Source organism: Trichinella spiralis, assembly GCF_000181795.1.
Source record: "Trichinella spiralis strain ISS 195 chromosome Unknown Scfld7, whole genome shotgun sequence".
NCBI classification, from domain to species: Eukaryota; Metazoa; Nematoda; class Enoplea; order Trichinellida; family Trichinellidae; genus Trichinella; species Trichinella spiralis.
The window spans coordinates 732,122-752,377 of NW_003526946.1; the positions used below are offsets into that span (position 1 = coordinate 732,122).

Genomic DNA, 20,256 nt, shown 5'->3' on the forward strand with positions numbered 1-20,256 from the left:
AAGCGTTGTTGGAGTAGAAAAATGGCATTCAAATTTTCAAATGCTTCTTTATTTAACTTCTTCTCTCATTATACCAGTTAACTATTGTGAACGTTACATAATCCATATTCCAATTATCATTACTGTTTATTGCCTCATGAATGATTTTTCTTTCATCAAAAAAATTATTGCATACAAAAAGAAATATATAATGCATTGAACTAAAATAATACCGAAAAAAAACAAAATGAAGCTTTCAAATGCAAATTTTTGTCTTCCCTCATGTTATTCAAAAGAAATAACAATAATAACATAAGAGCACAAAAGTCAGTAAGGTAGAAAATTACAATGATAAGCATATTAATTATATTTCCAAAATACAAAATAATTTTTCTAACTACAAATTCTTAAAAACATATAAACGAATGAATGGAAACTATAAAAAGCTAAAAGAAATTCAGAAAAAAATCAATGGTAAAACTGTAAAAACTTATTTTGCTATTTGACGTTCCTTTTATGCGCATGTTTGTTAGAGGGTAGTGTGTTCTTTAACGAACAAAACAACAAATCAGTCACTTGGCAGTGATGTTTCACGGGGATATAAATATGCAAATATGCAATTATTTGCAAAAAGAGAGATTTTCTGTGAAATGATAAGCATTTCAGTTCAACGTTCCTTCGGAACTGTTCTTCAATTTAGCATTGGCTAAAATGGAAAAAATAATTATATAAAAGTGTTCATATAAAATAATTAAAATAATAAAGGAAACCAAAGATAGAACATTTCTTATTATTTTTCCTATTTGCTTACCGCTTATCTCGTCGCCTTCTGTTTTTAATTGCTTCGAATTACTATTTGCAGCAGAACTAGCACTGCTATTAGCATTTTTACTTTTCAGTTCTCTCTTTGAACCAGAATTGAAGCGTCCACCTTCGCCTCGTATTCTGTTTAATGCATGCAAATGGCGCGACTCATGAAGATACTTCTAAAAAGCAACAAAAAAACAAAAATTAATAATCAAATATAAGAAAAAATCATGCTTCTCATATTCACCTGACGCCCTCTTGGAATCCGACCATCAGCTTCCAGCTTAGCACGAGTATGTCGTCTCTTCATGATACGCTCGTACTGTTTACTGTTAACCAAAAATGGTTGATCGTCACTTTCTGTTTTTGCATCATTTTGAATAGCGGTAGCTGAGTTCAATATGCTGGGGTTGATCTGAAAATCAGACTTGTTAAAATTTAATCTTTAAAAACAATGCGTATATCAAAAAAAAACAAAACAAAACTGTTACTACCATCACAATCTGAGGAACTGGAGAACCATTTTGACCCGTAGAATTTTGAAGTAACTGGGCAATATTTGCCGAACCAGAAGGCGAAACTTGGATGAACGCTGTAATAATACAATTTTTAGAACTATATATATTATTAAAAACATTAACTACTAAAATAAAATTTCATACTAGGATCCGCATTAGACTGACATTGAGAAGCTACTTCAGAGTTTCCTACTTCAGCGTTCAGTTGCTGGGACTGGGATCCTGGTGAAAGATGTCCAGTTTCTGTTGAAGAAAAGCCTAGAAATATTTAAAAATAACAACACATTACCTGTAAAAGTGAAAAATTTAAATAAAAATAAGTTACTGGTATTTAATATTTGTGATGAATAAATAATTGCCTGCTGGCCATTACTGGTATCATTGCCAGAACCAGGAACTTGAAGCGAAACTCCATTTGTCAAAGCTGATAAAGTGTTTTGGTCGATTTGTAATATTTGCAAAGTATTCTAAAGTACAATTAATATGAATATTGACAAAACATTGACTACACTTACGGATGAAGATGTTTGAATCGAAGAGCTAGCTGCTGCAAGTTGAAGTGTTTGTCCATTTGCTAGTTGCACACTGAATGTTTTAAAGCCTGAAGGAACAGCAGTGACGCTTGCATTTGAACAATTTGAATTTGTAAACTAAAAAAACATCTGTTTAAAACAATCAATTCAATACATACACGTAGAATTCAAACTCTAACAGCAGTGGTTGTGATAGGAGTGACTGATACGTCTGGTGGTGAAGAAGCAACTGATGCATTTAAATCAATATTATCCATACTTCAACAACCAACAACTAAAATGTAAAGTTATTAAGTATTATTAACTATTATATTTCAAATAATATTTAATAAAATTAAGTATTGTCTTTAAAATATTTTTTAAATAAACAATACAAACTACATTGAACAATAGAACCTTCTTGTATCAATACTACAGTATCACCCTAACGATTAATGTTCGCGTGCATCGATGACGTAACGTTTCTCTTCATATGATAATTGGTCATAGCTGTTGTTCAAAGCAGTTAATTAAAATTCTCTACTAGATAACAAAGTTGCAGTTCTAATTAACCGTCCATTGCTCATGATCCCAGGGAAATGGTTTTCGAAGCTATGTAGTTTGTTTTGACTATGGTTCGGCTCAAAATTTTTTTTATTATACAATAATCATTATTATTATTATCAAACTTTTCGCTCAATGGTAAAGATAAAAAGTGATAAGATAAAATAAGATACATTCAATAATCATCGTTGTTGATTGAATACTTAGGAAAATGTTCGTTAAAAAGCAGGAAATGTAAAAGTGTGTTTGACTGGAGCAAAATGTAAACAGCACCGCTGGTCTACTGTAATTGCTTACTGGCGCGTGACCTAGACTCGTGAGAGGAAAAGTTGGCCAAATGTTATGGTAGGGTTTTGTTTGCCTGTTCTGAATGAATGACTAAGGACAAGTTTGTCCGGAGTGAAAATATCTCAGTTCAGAGATGAGAAAGAATTCTCGACGGAAGCAGTGCAATTGGTTTCCATTTTCCTATGCCAAAGACAACTACTACCAATTTTGATTTTAAAATAATTGATAAAAAAAAGTAAAAGAAAAGAGGAAATGTTCGAGTGAAATGAAGACAACCAATTGTTTTGATCGATATTTGACAAGCGAACAGAACTGCATTTATTCTTCGAATCAATCGACCGTTTGTGGTCAGAAAGAAACGTTCACGGATGAAAAACTTGCTTCCTTTCCACTTTGTAAAATTCAAAACAGAACAGATTCAAAATAAATGATAAAAATAGCCAATCATAAATGGTAGAGATTTTAACAATGAGGAAAAAGAAACGGAAAGAAAAGTGAAATGGAAATCGCCAGCTAGGCTCGAAAGATGACTAAGAAAATAGCCGAGGCGTGTTTTTTCTCATGCTCATGTGGAAACACAGACCTCAAATGATTGGTCCTTTTTAAAATCAGATGCCATTACCTCCAGTCAAGTCGGCGAACAAAAGTCTGTCGTTGGTTGGCTGTGATGTTCGGGCGTAGACGGATTTGATGTACAAGCCAATGATATGGAAGCAGAGCAGAGCAAACTGGGCAATTGGAGCAATAGTTTTCAAAGGCCTATATGCGCAGCGATTGGCCGTTCAGATCTAGACAACCAGACGTGCCGGATGAGCAAAAAAGCAGGTCATTCGCTAATGAACGCGCAGTTGTCAACGTTCCAACTCGGCAAATTTATAGCCAATCAATGCCTTTTTGGTAAAATTATCATACTGTAATTTAAACTAATGCAGGTATGCTTTCCAATTTCATTTTTTTAAAATTTCAATTAAATAATGAAAAAAATAATCAGTATCAAAAAATTTTCATTTTTTATTATTTAATGCAAAAATATTTATTTCTTTAGTTATGTGTGTGTGGACATTTTAATTTTTTTTAAGAAATTTATGAAAAATTGTAAAATATGATTTAAAGTACTGCAGGTGATATCAATTTTTTACAAATCATCACGAGGCTATTCCCGTTGTTGACGGGCTAGATTTGATGTTGACATCAAAGGCATGCCGCTTCAAGATTTGATTGGTTGTAAATTTCGCGTCGAACTTTGATTGGGTTAAATTTCATTGGCTAAATTTCATTAGTTGTTGTTGCGATGAATTTTACTCGTTGTCCGGAACTTAAATTTTACTGGTTGTCATGGTAATGCGTGCTATTTGCCAAATTTTGGTTTCATTTTAATGGTCACTTTTCTGATATTCAAATCTTTACTTTTATCTTCTATATATATATATATATATATATATATATATATATGTTAGTATTATACCATGAGTAGTAGCGTAAAGTAAAAATAAAAGCTGACTAGCATTTCAAAATTATAAGCTTATAAACAAATTTTCTGTTTGGGCATAGTTAATTATATTCATACAACTGTTGATCAGATCTAAGAAATTTGCTTTACTTAAAGCTGAACTGACTCGGTTCCAAGTGGTGGTTTTGTATTATATTTTAATGATTGATATTTTTCATTTTTCATTGTTTCTATTTTCTATTATTGATCACTTATATTTGTTTATTTTACTTATTGTTGTTATCATCTGTTATTTACTGTTTATATTGTTGTTGTTGAGCGTTGAAAAATAAAAAATTATTTTGCTGTATTTGTTGATCTACTGCTATCTCATTTCATTAAACTTCATTTAGTTACCATAATAATGAAATATAGAAAACTTATTTTAAAATTTTAATTTAATTTAATAATTAATTTTTTTAATTGATTTTGAAACTGATTTATTGTTGTTGCGACTGCGTAAATAGGGTTTGAAAATTCATCCCAACTTTCGTAAAAATAATTTTAATCCATATTTTTCATCACTCTTTTTGCTTCAATGCGATGCAGAACATTTAATCACAGTATAAATTTTCATGCATTACCAACTTTCTTCACGTTCATTTGATAAACTGAACTATCAGTTTTGATATTCAAATTTTTAAATGAAATTACTTTTACTTGATTCTAAATTTATTTATCGATTATTATAAGTGAAACAACAAATAAAGACTACTGACAAATGTTTACGAATGCAAATAAATAACATACGTGAAAGATTGTATCTGTCGAATCACGATTAAATTTGGTTTGTCCAGCAGGTATTGTTGACAAATGTTGCTTGTTCTGTGAATTGATTACGTTAGTGTAAAAGTGAAACGTATACAATTTAGAATCAATAACAACGCAATAATCGCGATTCACTTTAACACTGTTGAATTACTAGCTCCACAGGTTGGTAATATTGAAAAATTAAGTATTATTTGTAAGAATTACTTTTACAAGTACAATTGTTTATTTTATTAACTGTTCTATTCTTAGAGAATAAATTCCACCTTGATATAAGCGATGTAAGTTGTAAATTGAAAAAAACCACATAACTGACTAATGAAAGTGTTCGTAATTTCAAAAACGTTTGCATTAATAACACGTTTGTCTCTGAACAAATTAATTTTTAAAATGGACAAACTGTTTATTTTTTAAACATTTAAATAAACAAGGAAAAATGAAAAGAATAAAATTTAAAAGTCTGAAAATTTAAACTATGCTAAATATATTTCAAAAGTAAACATTTTTTTAAATTATCAATAACATGTGAAATACTGCAATGTACCTCTGCTCAATATGTATAATACCTATTTATTAACAGTGTACTGTACTACAGTATTGTCCTTTTACTTCTTCGATTTGAAATGGATAACCTCATAAATTTCAATTATTTTATGAAAATATATATAATTAATACAAAAATATAATAGCAATATAATACAACAGTTGGATAGTAATAATAAAATTTAGAAACTTTATAATATTTTGCTGTTTTATTCATGATGAAATTTAATTAAAATTGTATATCCTTTTTAGCGTAACGTATGTTTAGGAAATGATAGCGAAAAAACTGATTAATGGTATTTTTTGCAAGCAAACAAATCATTATCATTAATGAATAAAAATCAAGTTATTTTCAAAGTGTTCAACAACTGCGGACATGCAGTGTGGAAATTGACATCGAACGATTGTTTATATTGTCATGGGAATTGAAAAGTCTCATTTTTCGTAGAACGTACTGTTCATTAATTGGAAGTTCTGAGAAAGTAGAATTAATTAGATATTGTGAATTATCAACAAAGTTCAACTTAATAAATCATACGCAAACGATACTAAATATAAAAGAAACAATCAGTACGCTTAAAAAAATGTTCACACCTCACGACAATGATGTTTTATTTTTATGCTGTTAACAAAAAAATTAACGTTATTGTTACAGTTGTTAGGTAGCTTGAAAATTATGTTACTGTTTTATTAATGTACATAAAAATTGCTTTTGTTATATTCGAGTTGACATTTTTGAAAGTTGTTTCATTTTATTATTCACTATTTACAAGTGGCTCACAAGAAGATATACGGTTTCAGAGAGTTGGGCGGAAAAGATGATAAAATTGTTATTTGCAGACGCAGTGGTGTAATGCTGAAAAGCACAACAATTCAACTGCTATAGGTGAACACCAGCTTTTGGCAATCGTGCTTATTTTGTTCTGTTTTGTTTTTTTCATTTCATGGAGTAATATGCTTAACATTGTCGATGCTATTAAATAATATTCAGTACATTCATTCAGATAAATTTTTAAAGTTATTTGTATTGTATACATTTGACAGTTTGATTTTGTTGGCTCATTTAAACAATTAATTAAAATAAATTAACAATCAAGTTAAAATTTTTCTCATATTTTTTTCAAGAATGAATTGTCCATAACACCAAAGTATGCTTCCTTTTGGTTTTACTTCTCAACTTTGATTTTTTTCCGTTTTTCTTAACAGACATGATCAATATCATACTGGTTCTAGATCCAAAAGATAAAATTGACTAGGCAAAAAAAATATCTGAATGAAACTTGCATTAAGCATCAAATCTGATCACCACGCTTTCCTCAATCAGATTCAAGCAAAAACTGCAACAAGCATTTGTTAATTTAATTTGATTCAAGATCTACCAGTTCGTTGTTTGAATGCAGATTGAAATATATTCATTTTTCTTTAGGCAATTTATTTATACAAGCATACAGGAAAAAAAGAGAAGCAAATTGAGAGTTTGATGAATTGAATTGCATTAAGCTGAATATAAAAAGTGAATATTAACTTTATATTGTAATGAATGATTTTGAGCAAAATCGTTTAATTCAATTAATTATTGTTGTTTGAATTATATTTAAAACTTGATGAAATGCAAAATGAAATATCCAACTGAATGGACACTTCAAACATAATTGTGACCGCTGACAAAGCAATAAAAATCTAACTAACAGGTTTCAACTCGGAAAAATTGAACCGGCCATTAATTTTCGTTTAAATATATTACTTAGCGAAAATCCTAGTGAAATTAAATTGAAATTTTTTTTTATAATAATGAATTTTCAATTATTATTTTTCAGCATGTTTGTATGATTATTACAAAATTTGCGATGAATATTTACAAATGGAAACAAATAGATATTTTTGTAGGCAAATATGGAAAAATCTGCCTTAATCTCAGAACTGAATGTAAAACCGAACATTGAGCAACCACGATGGGATCAGTCGACTTATTGGGGACGGGCGAAGCATTTCTTTGCCATTACTAACCCGTTGAATTTATTCTGTTCAAATAAACAACTTCAAGAAGCGAAAGAAATTGTCGAAAATTACCGGTAATCATCAAAATAATAATTTATTCATATGCAAATCTGTATATTATTTATTTTTTTCCTTTTAATGATATTTCTTTTGATAAAATTGATTTTTTATTCTTCATGAATGAGATGCAATTTAAATTTATGTATATGCTTAGTTATTAATTTGTTTTTTTCCAATACAAATGGGAATTAATAAGGAGAATTTTTTTTAATTACAGTAAAGGTGAATATAGTGATCGTTTGACCACGGATGAACTGTGGAAGGCGAAGCATCTGTATGATTCAGCTTATCATCCAGATACAAAGGAAAAAATGTTCATCGTCGGTCGAATGTCCGCCCAGGTTCCCATGAATATGATGATCACTGGTTGCATGTTAACGTTTTATAAGTTTGTTTGTTTTAAATTTAAATTTTATTATTAATTATTTTGTTCAAAGTTGTGTTGAAATTGTTCAATTGTGCAGGACAACCAAAGAAGTAGTCTTTTGGCAGTGGTTCAATCAATCGTTCAACGCTTTAGTGAATTACACAAACCGAAGTGGTGATAGCCCGATTCCACTTAGGTTAATTTTTACTTTTTTGAATTTACGCTTTTGCACTGAATTTATTCTTAGCCAGCTAACGTTGTCGTACATTGCTGGTACAGGAGGCGCACTTGGAACCGCATTGGGTTTGAACAGTCTAGTGAAAGTGTGCTTTGGATTCTTCTTATTTTCTTTCATTTCAATGTAATAAAATCGCATAACGTTTAGAAAATGCCGTCCCTCATTGGCCGATTTGTTCCTTTCTTCGCCGTTGCGGCTGCCAATTGTATTAACATCCCGATGATGCGAATGCGGTAATACTGTTAAATCGTCAGTGATCATTTCTTCTAATTAAAAATAGATTACAGAGAATTGCAGTACGGTATTCCAGTATTTGATGAAGATGGTCAAAGACTTGGCAATTCTTGTATTGCTGCCCAAAAAGCAATTCAAATGGTTACGATGAGTCGCACTATTATGGCTATGCCTGGAATGAGTAAGTGTAACATTAACGATTTCTTTCTTTCTCAAGCTAACATCAACATTCAAATAAATTGTTTAATCATTCACATCTAAACTCATTTAATGTTGATGTATTACTATTATTAATATTATCAAAGCATACTTTGAATAACAATTGTTTAGTGTTGGCACCAATTTTGGTAGATTGGCTAGAAAGAAAACCTTGGTATCGTGTAAGTTAATTTCCAATTTCGACAATCTTGTTCATTTTGCATACCGACATTCGAACTTTTAGCCTTTCAAAATTCTCAGTGGGCCTATACAAATTGTATCCGTTGGATGTATTCTTCTATTCGCTACGCCGTTGTGTTGCGCCCTTTATCCACAGAAAAGGTGAATCTGCAGAGGGTTTCTTTTCCAAAAATTACACACACACACAAGTTGAATGAAACTTTTTTAGTTCCTTGAATATCAAGCAACTGGAACCTGAATTACGTGAACGTATTGCCAAAGACAAAGATGATGCCAAGTGGGTATATTTCAATAAAGGATTATGATTCAAATAAAATGGGAATTTTGGAAACAATCTGTCGACTGTTTTTCTTTGAATCATGCATTGACAACTAACACACAGATCATGTAATTCTATAATTTTTTACTCGAACCGAAAAACCATAATCGAAAATTTTAACGATATGACTTCTGGTATCTTGCGCGAGCCCCTGGACCACCGAATTTTTTCGGTTCACAACGGCGTGGATCCGCAACAAGCAATGAACGATCGTACTGGATGAGAAGATCCTTCAATTCTTTCTTGCTTGCTTCATCAACGTCTGAAAAAATGATAAGCTAAAAAATAAAAAAGTAACAAATATTAAAATTTACATTTTTGATAATAGGCCACAATAGCTTTGGACAACGCTTGACGAATGGCTAAAAAATAACATAAAATATCATAAAAGCAAGCAAATCAAATACAATAAATTACCGTATATCTGTGCTACGTGGCCACCGCCCTTCACTCGAATTCGAATGTCAACGCCAGAAAATCTTTCCTTTCCAAGAATCAATATAGGCTCTTGTAACTAAAACGGTATAATCAAACAAATCGAAACCCTTTTATTCCATACCTTATAGCGTAAAATCTGCGGTTCGATCAGGTCAAGAGGTCTACCATTTACTTTAATCAAACCCTTGCCTGTCTTACAGTGCGCAACAGCTGTTGCCGTTTTCTGAAATTAGAAAATACTCACATATGAAACTCGATTATTAAAAACCATTAAATGCACATTTCCTAATAAATAAAATGAATTATAGTTTGGTGAATAATGGTCATTATCATCCATGTTGCATTCAAATTTTCAAACTGGCAATAAAAAAAGTAATTAATAAGATAAGTATATTTAACACACTGCTATTAATAAATTATAAACAGAATAATTTATAATTAAGAGTAGCGTTTCAACCTCACGTAGAAACATTATTAATGATAATTACTTTACGTCCAAATACTTGTACAGCCTGAATCGCTCGTCTTTCCTTATGATCAGACATAATTTTTGAATTCAAACAAATATCACCAAATAATAGCAGAGCAGAAAACAACGGCAATAGTCTTACGGTAATTATACTGTAAGACAACAGGCACAAAAAGGTTTTTTGAAGTTAAGTTTTTGAAAAGAAAAAGAATTTAGAAACAAGTATCACCAAACTAATGCAAATAAATAAATATGCACATATATGATTTTCGAATATTTTAAACTACTGAGTTTCTTCGGATAATGAGAATTTTTTACAATCTGATAACTATACGGTATGGAAAATTAGTATAAAACGAATTTTTCATAAGCAAATAATTAATTAATTAATCATTAAAGTGAAGTGAATTGCGTTATTTCATGTGCTGCATCTAGAATAAACGAAAAAATGGCAAGATATACTTAAAATATAAAACGGTGAATACAGTTTATATATATAATAAAAAATACAAAATAAAAATATGACAAAATTTTTTATACAATAAAAATAATTTATTTGGAATGATTTTTACATCGCTTAAAAAATAAACCTATACATATTTGTTTATACTTGAATTTATTTTACTGTAGGCCTTGTCATCATATCAGATTTTTAAGTAATTTTGTTTTGGTTGAACAATGGGTCGGATTCATTATTGTGCAGAGCCCAGTAATCCTTCAAAATCATGCAAAGCCCGTGGATCCGATTTACGTGTTCATTTCAAGAATACTCGTGAAACAGCGCAAGCTATAAAGCACATGACATTAAATCGTGCTGTCCGCTTTTTGAAGAATGTAATTGAAAAAAAAGAAATTGTTCCATTCAGAAGGTTTAACGGTGGTGTTGGTAGAAAAGCACAAGTGAAAAATTGGCGACACACTCAAGGCCGTTGGCCAGTTAAATCGGCAAACTTTTTGCTTCAACTTCTTCGTAATGCCGAAAGCAATGCTGAATACAGAGGCCTGGATACGGATCATCTTACTATCGACCATATTGTGGTGCAACAGGCTTCGAAAATGCGAAGACGTACCTACAGGGCACATGGTCGAATAAATCCTTATATGTCTTCTCCGTGTCATATTGAAGTGATTCTGACAGAGAGAGATGACGTAGTTACTAAACCAACCGAAGAAGAAACCTTTAGCAAAAAGAAGAAGGAAAGCAAAAAGAAGCAAAAACGGCAATTAGCTAGAGGTGATTATGCCATGTGAATTTTGATGCGCTATAAGGAAATAAAATGATTTTTCTGAGTTTTTATCTTGATTTTTGCTTTTTAAAATGTGCAACTAAGTTTTTTTGTGATGGTTACTCCGATGTTTTTGAAAATAATGTTGATCAAATAGAAATTGTTTTTCGTAATTTTTGGCAATGGAAATTTTTTGAAACAGCACGCAGTTGCAAATTCATTTTGTTCAAGTAGTTGTTTGTGAAATGTGCTATATCGAATTCTGAAAATTTATTGTAAATTGTTAAAAAGAAAGTAACTGGTTTTATATTATTGTTAAAAAGAAAAACAGACAGTTTATAAGAACAAAAATTACATTTAATGCTCTTGAATTATATAAATCAAAAGTTATAGTAATTTACATGAATTCATGAAATGGCACAGATTAGATGATCATCAGTCAGTCTCCAACTTAGAATTACTTGTACTTTTTAAAGAATACTCGATATATATATATATCTAAGAAAAAATATAAAAATGAATGTCTGATGAAAAATACAAACTTTTTATATGCTGTATTGTCCTAAAACAATGCAAATTAATCGTTTTGATTCATGAGTGTTGCCATCGAATAGCAACTTTCCAATGTAGTTACAAAGTAATTCGATGCCTGTGAAATAAATTTATATACTTTAAGATAACAAAATGGTAGTATAAAATATTGGCTTTAAACTTAACACGTAATTTCAATACATTTATTTAATTGCACTCTAAATTACAGTATGCATAATGATATGTACTTTTTTATTTTAATACTGTATATTTTTCATGTAACATATATTCTCGAAAGTTGTTTTCACTTTTTGAAGTTTAGAGTAAGAAATGGAATTGGAAAAAGAGGACGAAATGCAGCGTCTGCTTGGTAATAGCTTCAGTTTAATCTTTCTTCTTCAAACTGAAATTTTCAGTAATTTCTCAACTTGTGCATTGCACACAGTGCAGGAGTTTTTTTAATGCATGATATTAATATTTTACTGAGCTTGCTTGAATAAAAAAACACTTGCAAATCATAGTAAACATGTGAAAAATTATTAGTAATTAATTTTGTGCACAGAAAAACTCAGCGAAGTTGAGAAAGAACGTCATGAGCTTGCACAAAGCAATGATGCATTGAAATCTGGAATTTTGGAATTAAAGTTGAAAGAAACTACTGCTATGGTTTGTTTTAATGTTTGCTTTTTAAGTTTTTGAAATTATAAAAAAATGAAATAATTTTTCAGGTTTCCGAAAAATATGCTATGGAAAAGATGGAATGGTCCTCTGAACAGGTTCGTCATTTGAAAAAAGAACTGGCTAGTATGGAAGGGAAGCATTATGAGACGACAAAATCTTTGGTAATTTTTGAAAAAAGTTTGCTTGTATGTTTTTATTGTATTTTTTTTTATTTTGAAGAAAGAAGAGATTGAAGCTTTGAAAGAAGAACTTCAACTGAAAGAACTTCAAGTGGAAAGTTTGCAGTCTTTGCAGTCAGCTCAGAGACAAGAAACAGCTGAGCTTCGGGCTCAACTTGAAAAAAGCAGTTCCTGTCAGGTTGTAAGTAAATTTTTAATGTACTTGATGTGTTCTTGGTAGTGTACTTTTCTTTTTCATAAATAGCAAGATGAAAAAGAGTTGAGGTGCGCAATTAAACGAGAATACAGTCAACAAATTGCTAAACTGATTCAGGTAAAATTTTGCATTATGCATGTAATGTAAAATTTTAACTGGATAATTAATTTTTGAAGCCCGCAATCAGCTCACTCAAGGAAGATATTCTTTCCTTAGTGGTCGTTTTGAATGAAATGAGCTGCTGTGTTTCAGTTATGCGTGAAGAAAAAGCAAAAGTGGATGAACTCATCAAAGAAAGTGATATATTTTTTATTTTGTTGTATAAATATGTATATACACTTGTTGATTTATTTAAATATTTAGAGATGTGTAATACTAATAATTATTTTGAGCAGCTGGTTTTGCGGCATTCTGGCGAAATTAAGAAAAAAGGTAAGCAAAGTTGTTGCTTTTTTGTTTGTGTTGTAATTTTCAGATGTTACAGTGAATTATTATAACATTTAAATTCGAATTTCTTTTTATGCTTATTCAATTATTCAGATCATTAGACAGATTGAGTAGAGTAATTTGAATTTGAAATGTTTGATTATAATTTGTTGTACGTTGCATTTTAGTTATGGTATTGTTTTATATAATTTATATGAAAAATAATGATTATTACACTTGTAGAGAGACTTATAGAAAGACTGAAAATGGAAAATGCAAGTTTGTTAAGTGAAGTTGAAGCGAAAACCAGAGGTAGGAGAGCAGATTTTGGAGTGGTTGATTCATTCTTACAAAACGTGATGTTTCAGTTTCATTGACCAACGAACAGATAATCGAGTTGGTGCCAAACGTTTCAGGGTTGATTTCCTCACTTGATCCTTATGTTTCACTTAGTCAATTTTTTGAAAAATATCTTCAATTAGCAGCTGAAAAAAAGGAAGTTTCAGTTAAAGTGAGATTTTTGGAAAATCAACTGAAAAATTTACTCGAGGTAACTTTTCATATTGTTATTTTTGCATTATTTTATATTGTTCTGTTGCATTTTGTTTTGTTTTGTTTGTTCAATTCGTGCAAATTAATTGGAACAATTTTTAAGTTAGCAGCTGAATGGCAGCCGAAAATTGAAAGGCAGACGAATCGTTTAGAGGAGATGAAATTAGCATATGCGCGATCTTCTGCACTTGTGGAACAGCTGAAACATGAGCTGGCAAATTTGCCCTACGAATACGACGTGAAGATTATGGAATTAAACAGCACTAAAGCAAAACTGGAAGACTGTATTCAAGAAAATACTGATCTTAAAATTGTGGTAAATAAAATTACGTTTCCGTTCAATGCGATGGATGAAAGATTTTGTCAGTTTTCTTTCAGGTTTCTAATTTTTTGAAAGAAGATGCCAGAAACAGCCGCTCAACTGAAGAAATTGATTTTGAACCATATTCGTAATAAATTTGTTTAGTTCTTATATATATATATATATATATATGCATCGCGTTTTTTTGCAGCAGTGTAGAAGAATTGATTAAGCAGAATCATCGTTTGATGAACATGCTTCGATTGGCATATAAGGAACGGAAAGAGGCTGTCAATTTGGCGGTAGAGGTGCAGTGTGGTGAGGTGAAACGAAGCCTTGAGGACCAAAGTCAGCAGCTGAAATTGGAAAAGGAGATCAACGCGAAATTGGGTACCGTGATCCGACGCCTCCGCGACGATCTACAACGAAGCCAAGCCCAAGTGCACGACTTGGTCGCCGTTGCCAATGTGCGCAGTCAGCTGGACAAAGCCTCTGCATGTGTGGTCGAGTTCGAGGACGAGTCGAATTCGACCGTCCAGGCACTACGCCAACAGGTTCAACTGTTGACTGTTGAGTTGGAACAGTTGCGAAAATCATCAGTTCTTGAAAAACAGCAACATGCAGATGTAGATGCTCAGCAGATGGAACGTCGGACAATGCCGCCAGTCGAGGTGCAAGCCGGATTGGAAAGGGCCAGACGACTGGGTGCCGAGGCGATTGCGGGTGCGGTGCAGTGGCGTGAGAAACGGATGATGAGCGAGTTGATGGATATTCGTCGACGTTGGGCGAAGGATGTGCGCAGAGGGATGTGGAAGGATGAAAAGGCGCGGCGTCTGCGTTCACGGGTGCGGCGTCTGAAGGCAGAATGCCGGGCAGCGCACAGTCGTCTACGGTTGTTGGCTGAAGCGGATGCGCTGCGCGATCGGATGGAAGTGAGCCGCGTCAACGCGAGCGCGGCCTCGTTGACCGAGCTAACCGGCGCCCTGAGGAAAGCTCTGTTGGAACGAGATCGTCTCCGGTTGCGCGAGTACGGCCTGAAACGGGAAATGAAGGACGCGATTCAGGAGAACCAGTGGCGGCAAGAGGCGGAAAAGCTGGCCTCGCAGCACGAAGTCACCAGACGTTTTATCCGGGAGATGTCAGAGAAGCTGTTGAATACGAAGCGTCGTAACGAGGAACTCTGCAAACAGCTCGATGCGGTTGAAGAGTCAAAATTACGTTGCCAACAATTGGAAGCCGAATTGATCAACTTGCGTGCAGAATTTAAGCGTAGAAACGAAATAATGGAACAAGAGAAGCAACAGGAACAGCAAGAACAACAGCAACAGGAACAAGAACAGCAACGGCAGGACAAAGAGCAAGAGAACACGGATTTGCCAGCTAATGTGAGAAAGTTGCAGCAGACAGCGTTGAGATTGAAGCAGCAACTGTCGGCGAAAGAGATCGAGATTGAACAGACGAGCCAAGCTTTGGAACAAGCCGGTCGTGAGGTCCATGTAATGCTTTGCCACATGGGCGTGAACGATTCCGACGTCTCGTCCACTGGGCAGACGACTGTGCAGCAGTTGGCTGTGGCGTTGACAAAATTGCGCGAACGCATGTTGCATCGGCATGGAAGTGAATCGGTACCGGCGTCGACTCCGACGGACAGAAGTTCTGCAGAAATCCCGACAGTGCCAACTTCAGCCGGACCGTTGGCCGTTGGACGCGCGGCGCCGGTACAGCTGGTCTGCGCTTTGCCCACGGTCAGGCAGGTGGTGACGCCCAAGCCGCCGCCCACGGTCGCCAGCATCCGACCGTTGGATCCGCGCACCGACCACGCCATCTCTGATCCAACTGAACAAGCTGACGTCGAACAGCAGCGCTCACCCGCCAACAGCCACACCCAGCTCTTGGCGACTTGTCGAGCCGAAATTTCCGTCGGAACTAACACAAGCAGCACCTCTTCCACGTCGGTTTCGTCGTCGACGGTGGACAACGGCGCAGACGGTGCCGGAACTGTTCCAACGCACGGTATTGGCTCACCGTGTTCTCCGTCATCACTGGTTACCACAACTGCCGACGACGAATTTCAGCCGGCGGTGAAACGAGCACAACTGAACGCGATGATGACTCAGTGCCAAGCAGTTGGATCCAGTTTCGAAGAAATTATCCAACCACTGGTGGAACAGTCTGCTGACGACATAGCAGAAGAACCACAAAGTACAATCAGTCAAATTGACGATTTACAGTCGGTCGAAAACAGCTCCAGTGCTAATATATGTATGTTATATATATATATACACAGTTTGTGCATAGCAGTGTATATCGTTTGTTTCAGCAATGGAAAGTACAAAAGACAATAGTGACAGTTCTGTAACAAATGAAAAATCCCCATCTTTGAATGTGCAGCTAGGCAGCAGTGAAGCCAGCGAACCAGCAGTGTCCGGTACTGCCGATCCGCAGATACAGCCCACAGACAAGCCGAATCGAACAATTTCCAGGCAGCCTATTGTCTGGACAGACCCCGCTTCTCCTGCCGCATCCCAAGACGTTAAGCAGAAAATCCCGCAAGTAGCTTTCAGAGGTGCAGTGCGTAGGGGTCAAGTTGTCACTCGCCGATCATTGCGTGGTCGACGTGGAAGGGCAAACTTTTAAATTCAAGCTCACCCATAAAATTGCTTCATGTGTAAGTTTTCTTTTCACATATCATTTAGCATTCATCGATGAAACAGTATATTAATTTCAGTTATTTTATACTCAATGGAAAATAATGTGAATTGATTTTTTTGATCTGTCACTAAATGAGCAATAAATTGTTTGAATTTGAGAACATTGGGAAAGAATTTTAGAAAATAACAAACTTTGATCAGTAAGATTTGTTAATTTTTAGATTGGTTTTTGTGCTTTTCAATAATTTCTGTTGTTGTGTTGAACTGCTGATTCCAATTGCGATACCAGCATCGAATTGTTTGCAACCGTGGCGCAGTCAACTTGTACTCTTTGATTTCTGTTTTGTGATTTTGGCAAAACTTTTTTTTCGCTTTTGTCGGAGAAATCATTTTTCCATAATAAGTGAAAAATTCATTTTTAACCTAAAATTGGAACATTGTTATAGATGTGAATTTGAAATGACAAAAATTAAATTTCAAATGTTTGTCGTTTACCACATGTATAGGTGCAGTCGCAGGTACTTCGTTATGATTGTGCACGAAATGTATGTCCACTTCACTTATCATGCCTATATATATATATTATAATTTAAGACAAAAAATGAAAAAGAGTAATTGTTACCAATTTTTCTGTGCATATCATGATTGTTGTCTGATGGAAGCATTACATCTATTACAGCTTTGCAATTTGTTCGCAGAAATTTTCCTTTATTAGCTCTTTTATTGCGATAAATTCTGTTCATCTGGCATACGAATCGTTCACTGTACGCGTATCGTTCAGTATTTTTGTAAACTCGTTGTGAATGATATATGGTATCTGTGAGCCTGAAAGAGAAGAACATGATATATCTTTCAATTCGGACGTTTTTCTTTTGAATTGTACAATTGAAATTCTGTCAGCCATTCTTTCAGCGAAATTGGCGTGTTCGCTTTCAGTCGTATCTTGGCATCGAAAGAATGTTCGTCGTGAATTCTGTATTTCACCACGTGATAATCAGAAATTTTTGGCAACGCTGACCTTAGTTGTTCTGGTAAATCATTTCTGTGAAAAGCGAATACAACTTTGCATAACATTTTGAAATTATACGTGGGAAATTCATACTTACTTTGCAAAGTGAAAGTAGATCAACTCGCTGACGATATTGCAACCTCTCATACTCTTACGTGGTTTTTTCATTTTGCTGTGAACATTTGAAATATCAAAAAACGCGATAAGAATCAAAAATTGAATTAATTATATTCAAAACGAATGAACAAAAAAGAAATTTAATTTTTTTTCTTATAAAAAGAAATTCTATATTTACGAATTGTTTGTCTCATTTTCGTCGTCATCGCTGGAAGAAGTGGATGCGGATTCTGTTGTGGGTGAAAGTTGGTTTTCATTTCTTAAAAATAATACATATATATTAAAATTATTCGAAAAGTAATACGGTTTCACATTCTCAGTGTTCAATATTGACAACATTGCGTACAAATTTATGTTCTTATATCCTTATAAATTTAATTTTATAGTTCAGAATTTGATTTATTCTTTAAAAAAATTTTTTCTCTCAGCAATATTGAAATAAATGTTTAGGGTAAAAAAACAGAAAAATAATATTGCTTCATTGTAGGAAAGTTGTTCAACTGTTTGGGATAGCAACCGTTGCATTCTTGCATTTATTACGCAGTTACTTTTACTATTTCTAGCAACTCTGTCGTAGTATATTTTTGAAATAAATTGAACAATTGTTTAGAGATGTAGAAAATCCGTTAAGCTTAAATAAAAAAGAGAAAATGAATAGCATACAATGTTGGTGGAGGTGGAGTTGTTTGTTGACTTGCATCAAGAAGTTGAGGTGGTCGTTTGATTGGATAATTATTGGACGTGAAAGTTGTCGACTTTTCAAATCTAAATTTTGAATTGTGTAAAATTTATTTGAAAGAAGAAAACGCTTACGGATGGTCTGCTTCCCTGATTGAATAAAGATTTGGAGCCAAATTGTGAGCATTGTTGCATTTTATTGTTCTGAAATTTTCAATGTTCACAACGCATTACAAATTAGCATAAGCATAAATGAACGTACAAATGTCGCACTTACAAAGGAACTCTGGGTGAAATGCCAACTAGTCGATTACTATATGGACGAATTCGCATCAGATTGTTAATTTCACTGAATTATGTGGAAGAAATTGAGAAACAATTCTGAACAGAAGAATTTTCATACTCACCTTCTCGTTCCACGACGGTACGTATTTGAAAGTAAAACTTCACCAATTGCATTTTGACAATATAAATTTCCCTTTCTAAAAGAATTATAATTCCCATTGTTTCTAAGAAGACTGCTGCTATTGGTGTTAACATGGCAAAAAGTTGGTTTGTTCACAGCAACATATCTAACATTATTCTGGCCGAGAATAGAGACATTTGGAAACGGATTCCTATTAATAATCATAATCATAACAATAATGTTGATCATTGTTTGATAAATGAAACAAAGAAAGATGAATATTATTTACCGAATCATTGTTAGCTGTTGCGGAAAATTTGGTCTCGTCAATGAACTTGATGCGAAGCGACCAGATGAATATTGCCCATTGTGTATCATGATGAATGGAAGCCGTAAGAGCAGAAACCGACCGTCGACAGTAACCGTTTAAACCCAATACTGACCAAAGAAACAATTGCCGCCTTGGCGTTATTCTATTAGTTTAATCTTTAAAAATGCAGACTTGCGCATCACTTTCAATTTTAAAATTTCACAGGCAAAATTCAAAAATGTATTTATTTTTGAAAAATAATATATACATATATGAACTTTTTTTGTATGAAATTTAATCCAATTTTATTAATTAAATTCAAAAAAAACTATTTAAAGATATTATTTAACCGAACATTTATTTATTCCATCACATGATGATGCTGATGAAGTAAGTTATGATGATCGATTTACTTTGTCTGCTAGAAAAAAAAATTTAAGACAAATTTTATAAAGCAAAAGTTATATGCAAATTAAAAAAATTGAAATTTATACAGCTGCTGGTCGAAAATTCCATTCGAAAATTCTGATTGGCTACTTTTCTCGCAATGTCTATTGGCTGAAAATTATTTTTCTGTAAATCGATTTTTCCAGCACACTTCGAGCAAGAATTAAAAATTTCTGTGTTCTTATTCGCAGTTTTTTGAATTCTATTTTATCCGAACTGCCAAAAACTGTTCCAGCCTGAGGTCAAAAGATCAAATTGGAGTTAATATATCGTTCATGTTGTAATATTTTTTTATAGCGGCCTTTCAAAGTTGGATTGCTTAAGTAAATTTGGAGTTATTTTGCAAATTACACTGACGCAGTTGCTTTCTACAATGAAATTCCACACCCAAAAAACAAAAGCGAAAAACAACCAATGAGAATTGTAAAGAATTTTACTAGGGAACGAAATTAAATAAACAACAATGGCAATTTTTCTATTGACTATAAATAATTATAATTTAATACATATTGTGTAAATATGCATTATTCGAATGTGTATAATATTACTTATTTAA

At 33.2% G+C, this 20,256-nt stretch overlaps 5 protein-coding genes across 5 annotated transcripts; 3 read left to right on the plus strand and 2 right to left on the minus strand.

Moving 5' to 3' along the window:
• Positions 1–200: 200 nt before the first annotated feature.
• Tsp_11549 (putative nuclear transcription factor Y subunit alpha) lies at positions 201–2,094 on the minus strand. Its single transcript, XM_003373089.1, has 8 exons — positions 2,017–2,094; positions 1,820–1,954; positions 1,594–1,771; positions 1,470–1,562; positions 1,281–1,378; positions 1,034–1,201; positions 791–965; positions 201–385 (listed from the first exon to the last, which is right to left on the minus strand). The coding sequence occupies exons 1-8, from the start codon at positions 2,092–2,094 to the stop codon at positions 201–203; spliced, it is 1,110 nt and encodes a 369-aa protein (XP_003373137.1).
• Positions 2,095–3,594: 1,500 nt separating this feature from the next.
• Tsp_11550 (sideroflexin-1) lies at positions 3,595–9,069 on the plus strand. Its single transcript, XM_003373090.1, has 14 exons — positions 3,595–3,600; positions 4,126–4,151; positions 5,030–5,090; positions 5,721–5,726; positions 6,309–6,377; positions 7,356–7,540; positions 7,744–7,914; positions 7,964–8,089; positions 8,141–8,210; positions 8,279–8,364; positions 8,419–8,546; positions 8,696–8,745; positions 8,808–8,905; positions 8,973–9,069. The coding sequence occupies exons 1-14, from the start codon at positions 3,595–3,597 to the stop codon at positions 9,067–9,069; spliced, it is 1,179 nt and encodes a 392-aa protein (XP_003373138.1).
• A 130-nt stretch (positions 9,070–9,199) lies between these two features.
• Tsp_11551 (40S ribosomal protein S16) lies at positions 9,200–10,066 on the minus strand. Its single transcript, XM_003373091.1, has 5 exons — positions 10,010–10,066; positions 9,643–9,744; positions 9,501–9,597; positions 9,398–9,445; positions 9,200–9,345 (listed from the first exon to the last, which is right to left on the minus strand). The coding sequence occupies exons 1-5, from the start codon at positions 10,064–10,066 to the stop codon at positions 9,200–9,202; spliced, it is 450 nt and encodes a 149-aa protein (XP_003373139.1).
• Positions 10,067–10,668: 602 nt separating this feature from the next.
• Positions 10,669–16,719, plus strand: Tsp_11552 (60S ribosomal protein L17). The gene is made up of 10 exons (XM_003373092.1): positions 10,669–11,224; positions 12,310–12,413; positions 12,476–12,589; positions 12,648–12,788; positions 12,980–13,235; positions 13,598–13,740; positions 13,885–14,159; positions 14,294–15,281; positions 15,483–16,344; positions 16,403–16,719. The coding sequence occupies exons 1-10, from the start codon at positions 10,669–10,671 to the stop codon at positions 16,717–16,719; spliced, it is 3,756 nt and encodes a 1,251-aa protein (XP_003373140.1).
• Positions 16,720–17,536: 817 nt separating this feature from the next.
• Positions 17,537–18,635, plus strand: Tsp_11553 (hypothetical protein). The gene is made up of 3 exons (XM_003373093.1): positions 17,537–17,764; positions 18,023–18,104; positions 18,472–18,635. The coding sequence occupies exons 1-3, from the start codon at positions 17,537–17,539 to the stop codon at positions 18,633–18,635; spliced, it is 474 nt and encodes a 157-aa protein (XP_003373141.1).
• The last annotated feature ends 1,621 nt before the right edge of the window (positions 18,636–20,256 follow it).

Coding starts and splice junctions, on each gene's coding strand:
- Tsp_11549 (XM_003373089.1), bottom strand. CDS start 2,094: ATGGATAATATTGATTTAAATGCATCAGTTGCTTCTTCACCACCAGAC. Junction 1,379..1,469: donor CTCTGAAGTAGCTTCTCAAT/GTCAGTCTAATG, acceptor GTATTATTACAG/CGTTCATCCAAGTTTCGCCT. Junction 386..790: donor AGAAGGCGACGAGATAAGCG/GTAAGCAAATAG, acceptor TATGTTTTTAAG/AATTTGTAGTTAGAAAAATT.
- Tsp_11550 (XM_003373090.1), top strand. Junction 7,541..7,743: donor GAAATTGTCGAAAATTACCG/GTAATCATCAAA, acceptor TTTTAATTACAG/TAAAGGTGAATATAGTGATC. Junction 8,746..8,807: donor AAAGAAAACCTTGGTATCGT/GTAAGTTAATTT, acceptor TCGAACTTTTAG/CCTTTCAAAATTCTCAGTGG.
- Tsp_11551 (XM_003373091.1), bottom strand. CDS start 10,066: ATGTCTGATCATAAGGAAAGACGAGCGATTCAGGCTGTACAAGTATTT. Junction 9,598..9,642: donor CGCAGATTTTACGCTATAAG/GTATGGAATAAA, acceptor ATACCGTTTTAG/TTACAAGAGCCTATATTGAT. Junction 9,346..9,397: donor TGTGGCCTATTATCAAAAAT/GTAAATTTTAAT, acceptor TCATTTTTTCAG/ACGTTGATGAAGCAAGCAAG.
- Tsp_11552 (XM_003373092.1), top strand. CDS start 10,669: ATGGGTCGGATTCATTATTGTGCAGAGCCCAGTAATCCTTCAAAATCA. Junction 12,590..12,647: donor ATGAGACGACAAAATCTTTG/GTAATTTTTGAA, acceptor TTTATTTTGAAG/AAAGAAGAGATTGAAGCTTT. Junction 14,160..14,293: donor TTTTGTCAGTTTTCTTTCAG/GTTTCTAATTTT, acceptor GTTTTTTTGCAG/CAGTGTAGAAGAATTGATTA.
- Tsp_11553 (XM_003373093.1), top strand. CDS start 17,537: ATGATATATGGTATCTGTGAGCCTGAAAGAGAAGAACATGATATATCT. Junction 17,765..18,022: donor CGCTGACCTTAGTTGTTCTG/GTAAATCATTTC, acceptor TCTTATAAAAAG/AAATTCTATATTTACGAATT. Junction 18,105..18,471: donor GGATTCTGTTGTGGGTGAAA/GTTGGTTTTCAT, acceptor AATTGTTTAGAG/ATGTAGAAAATCCGTTAAGC.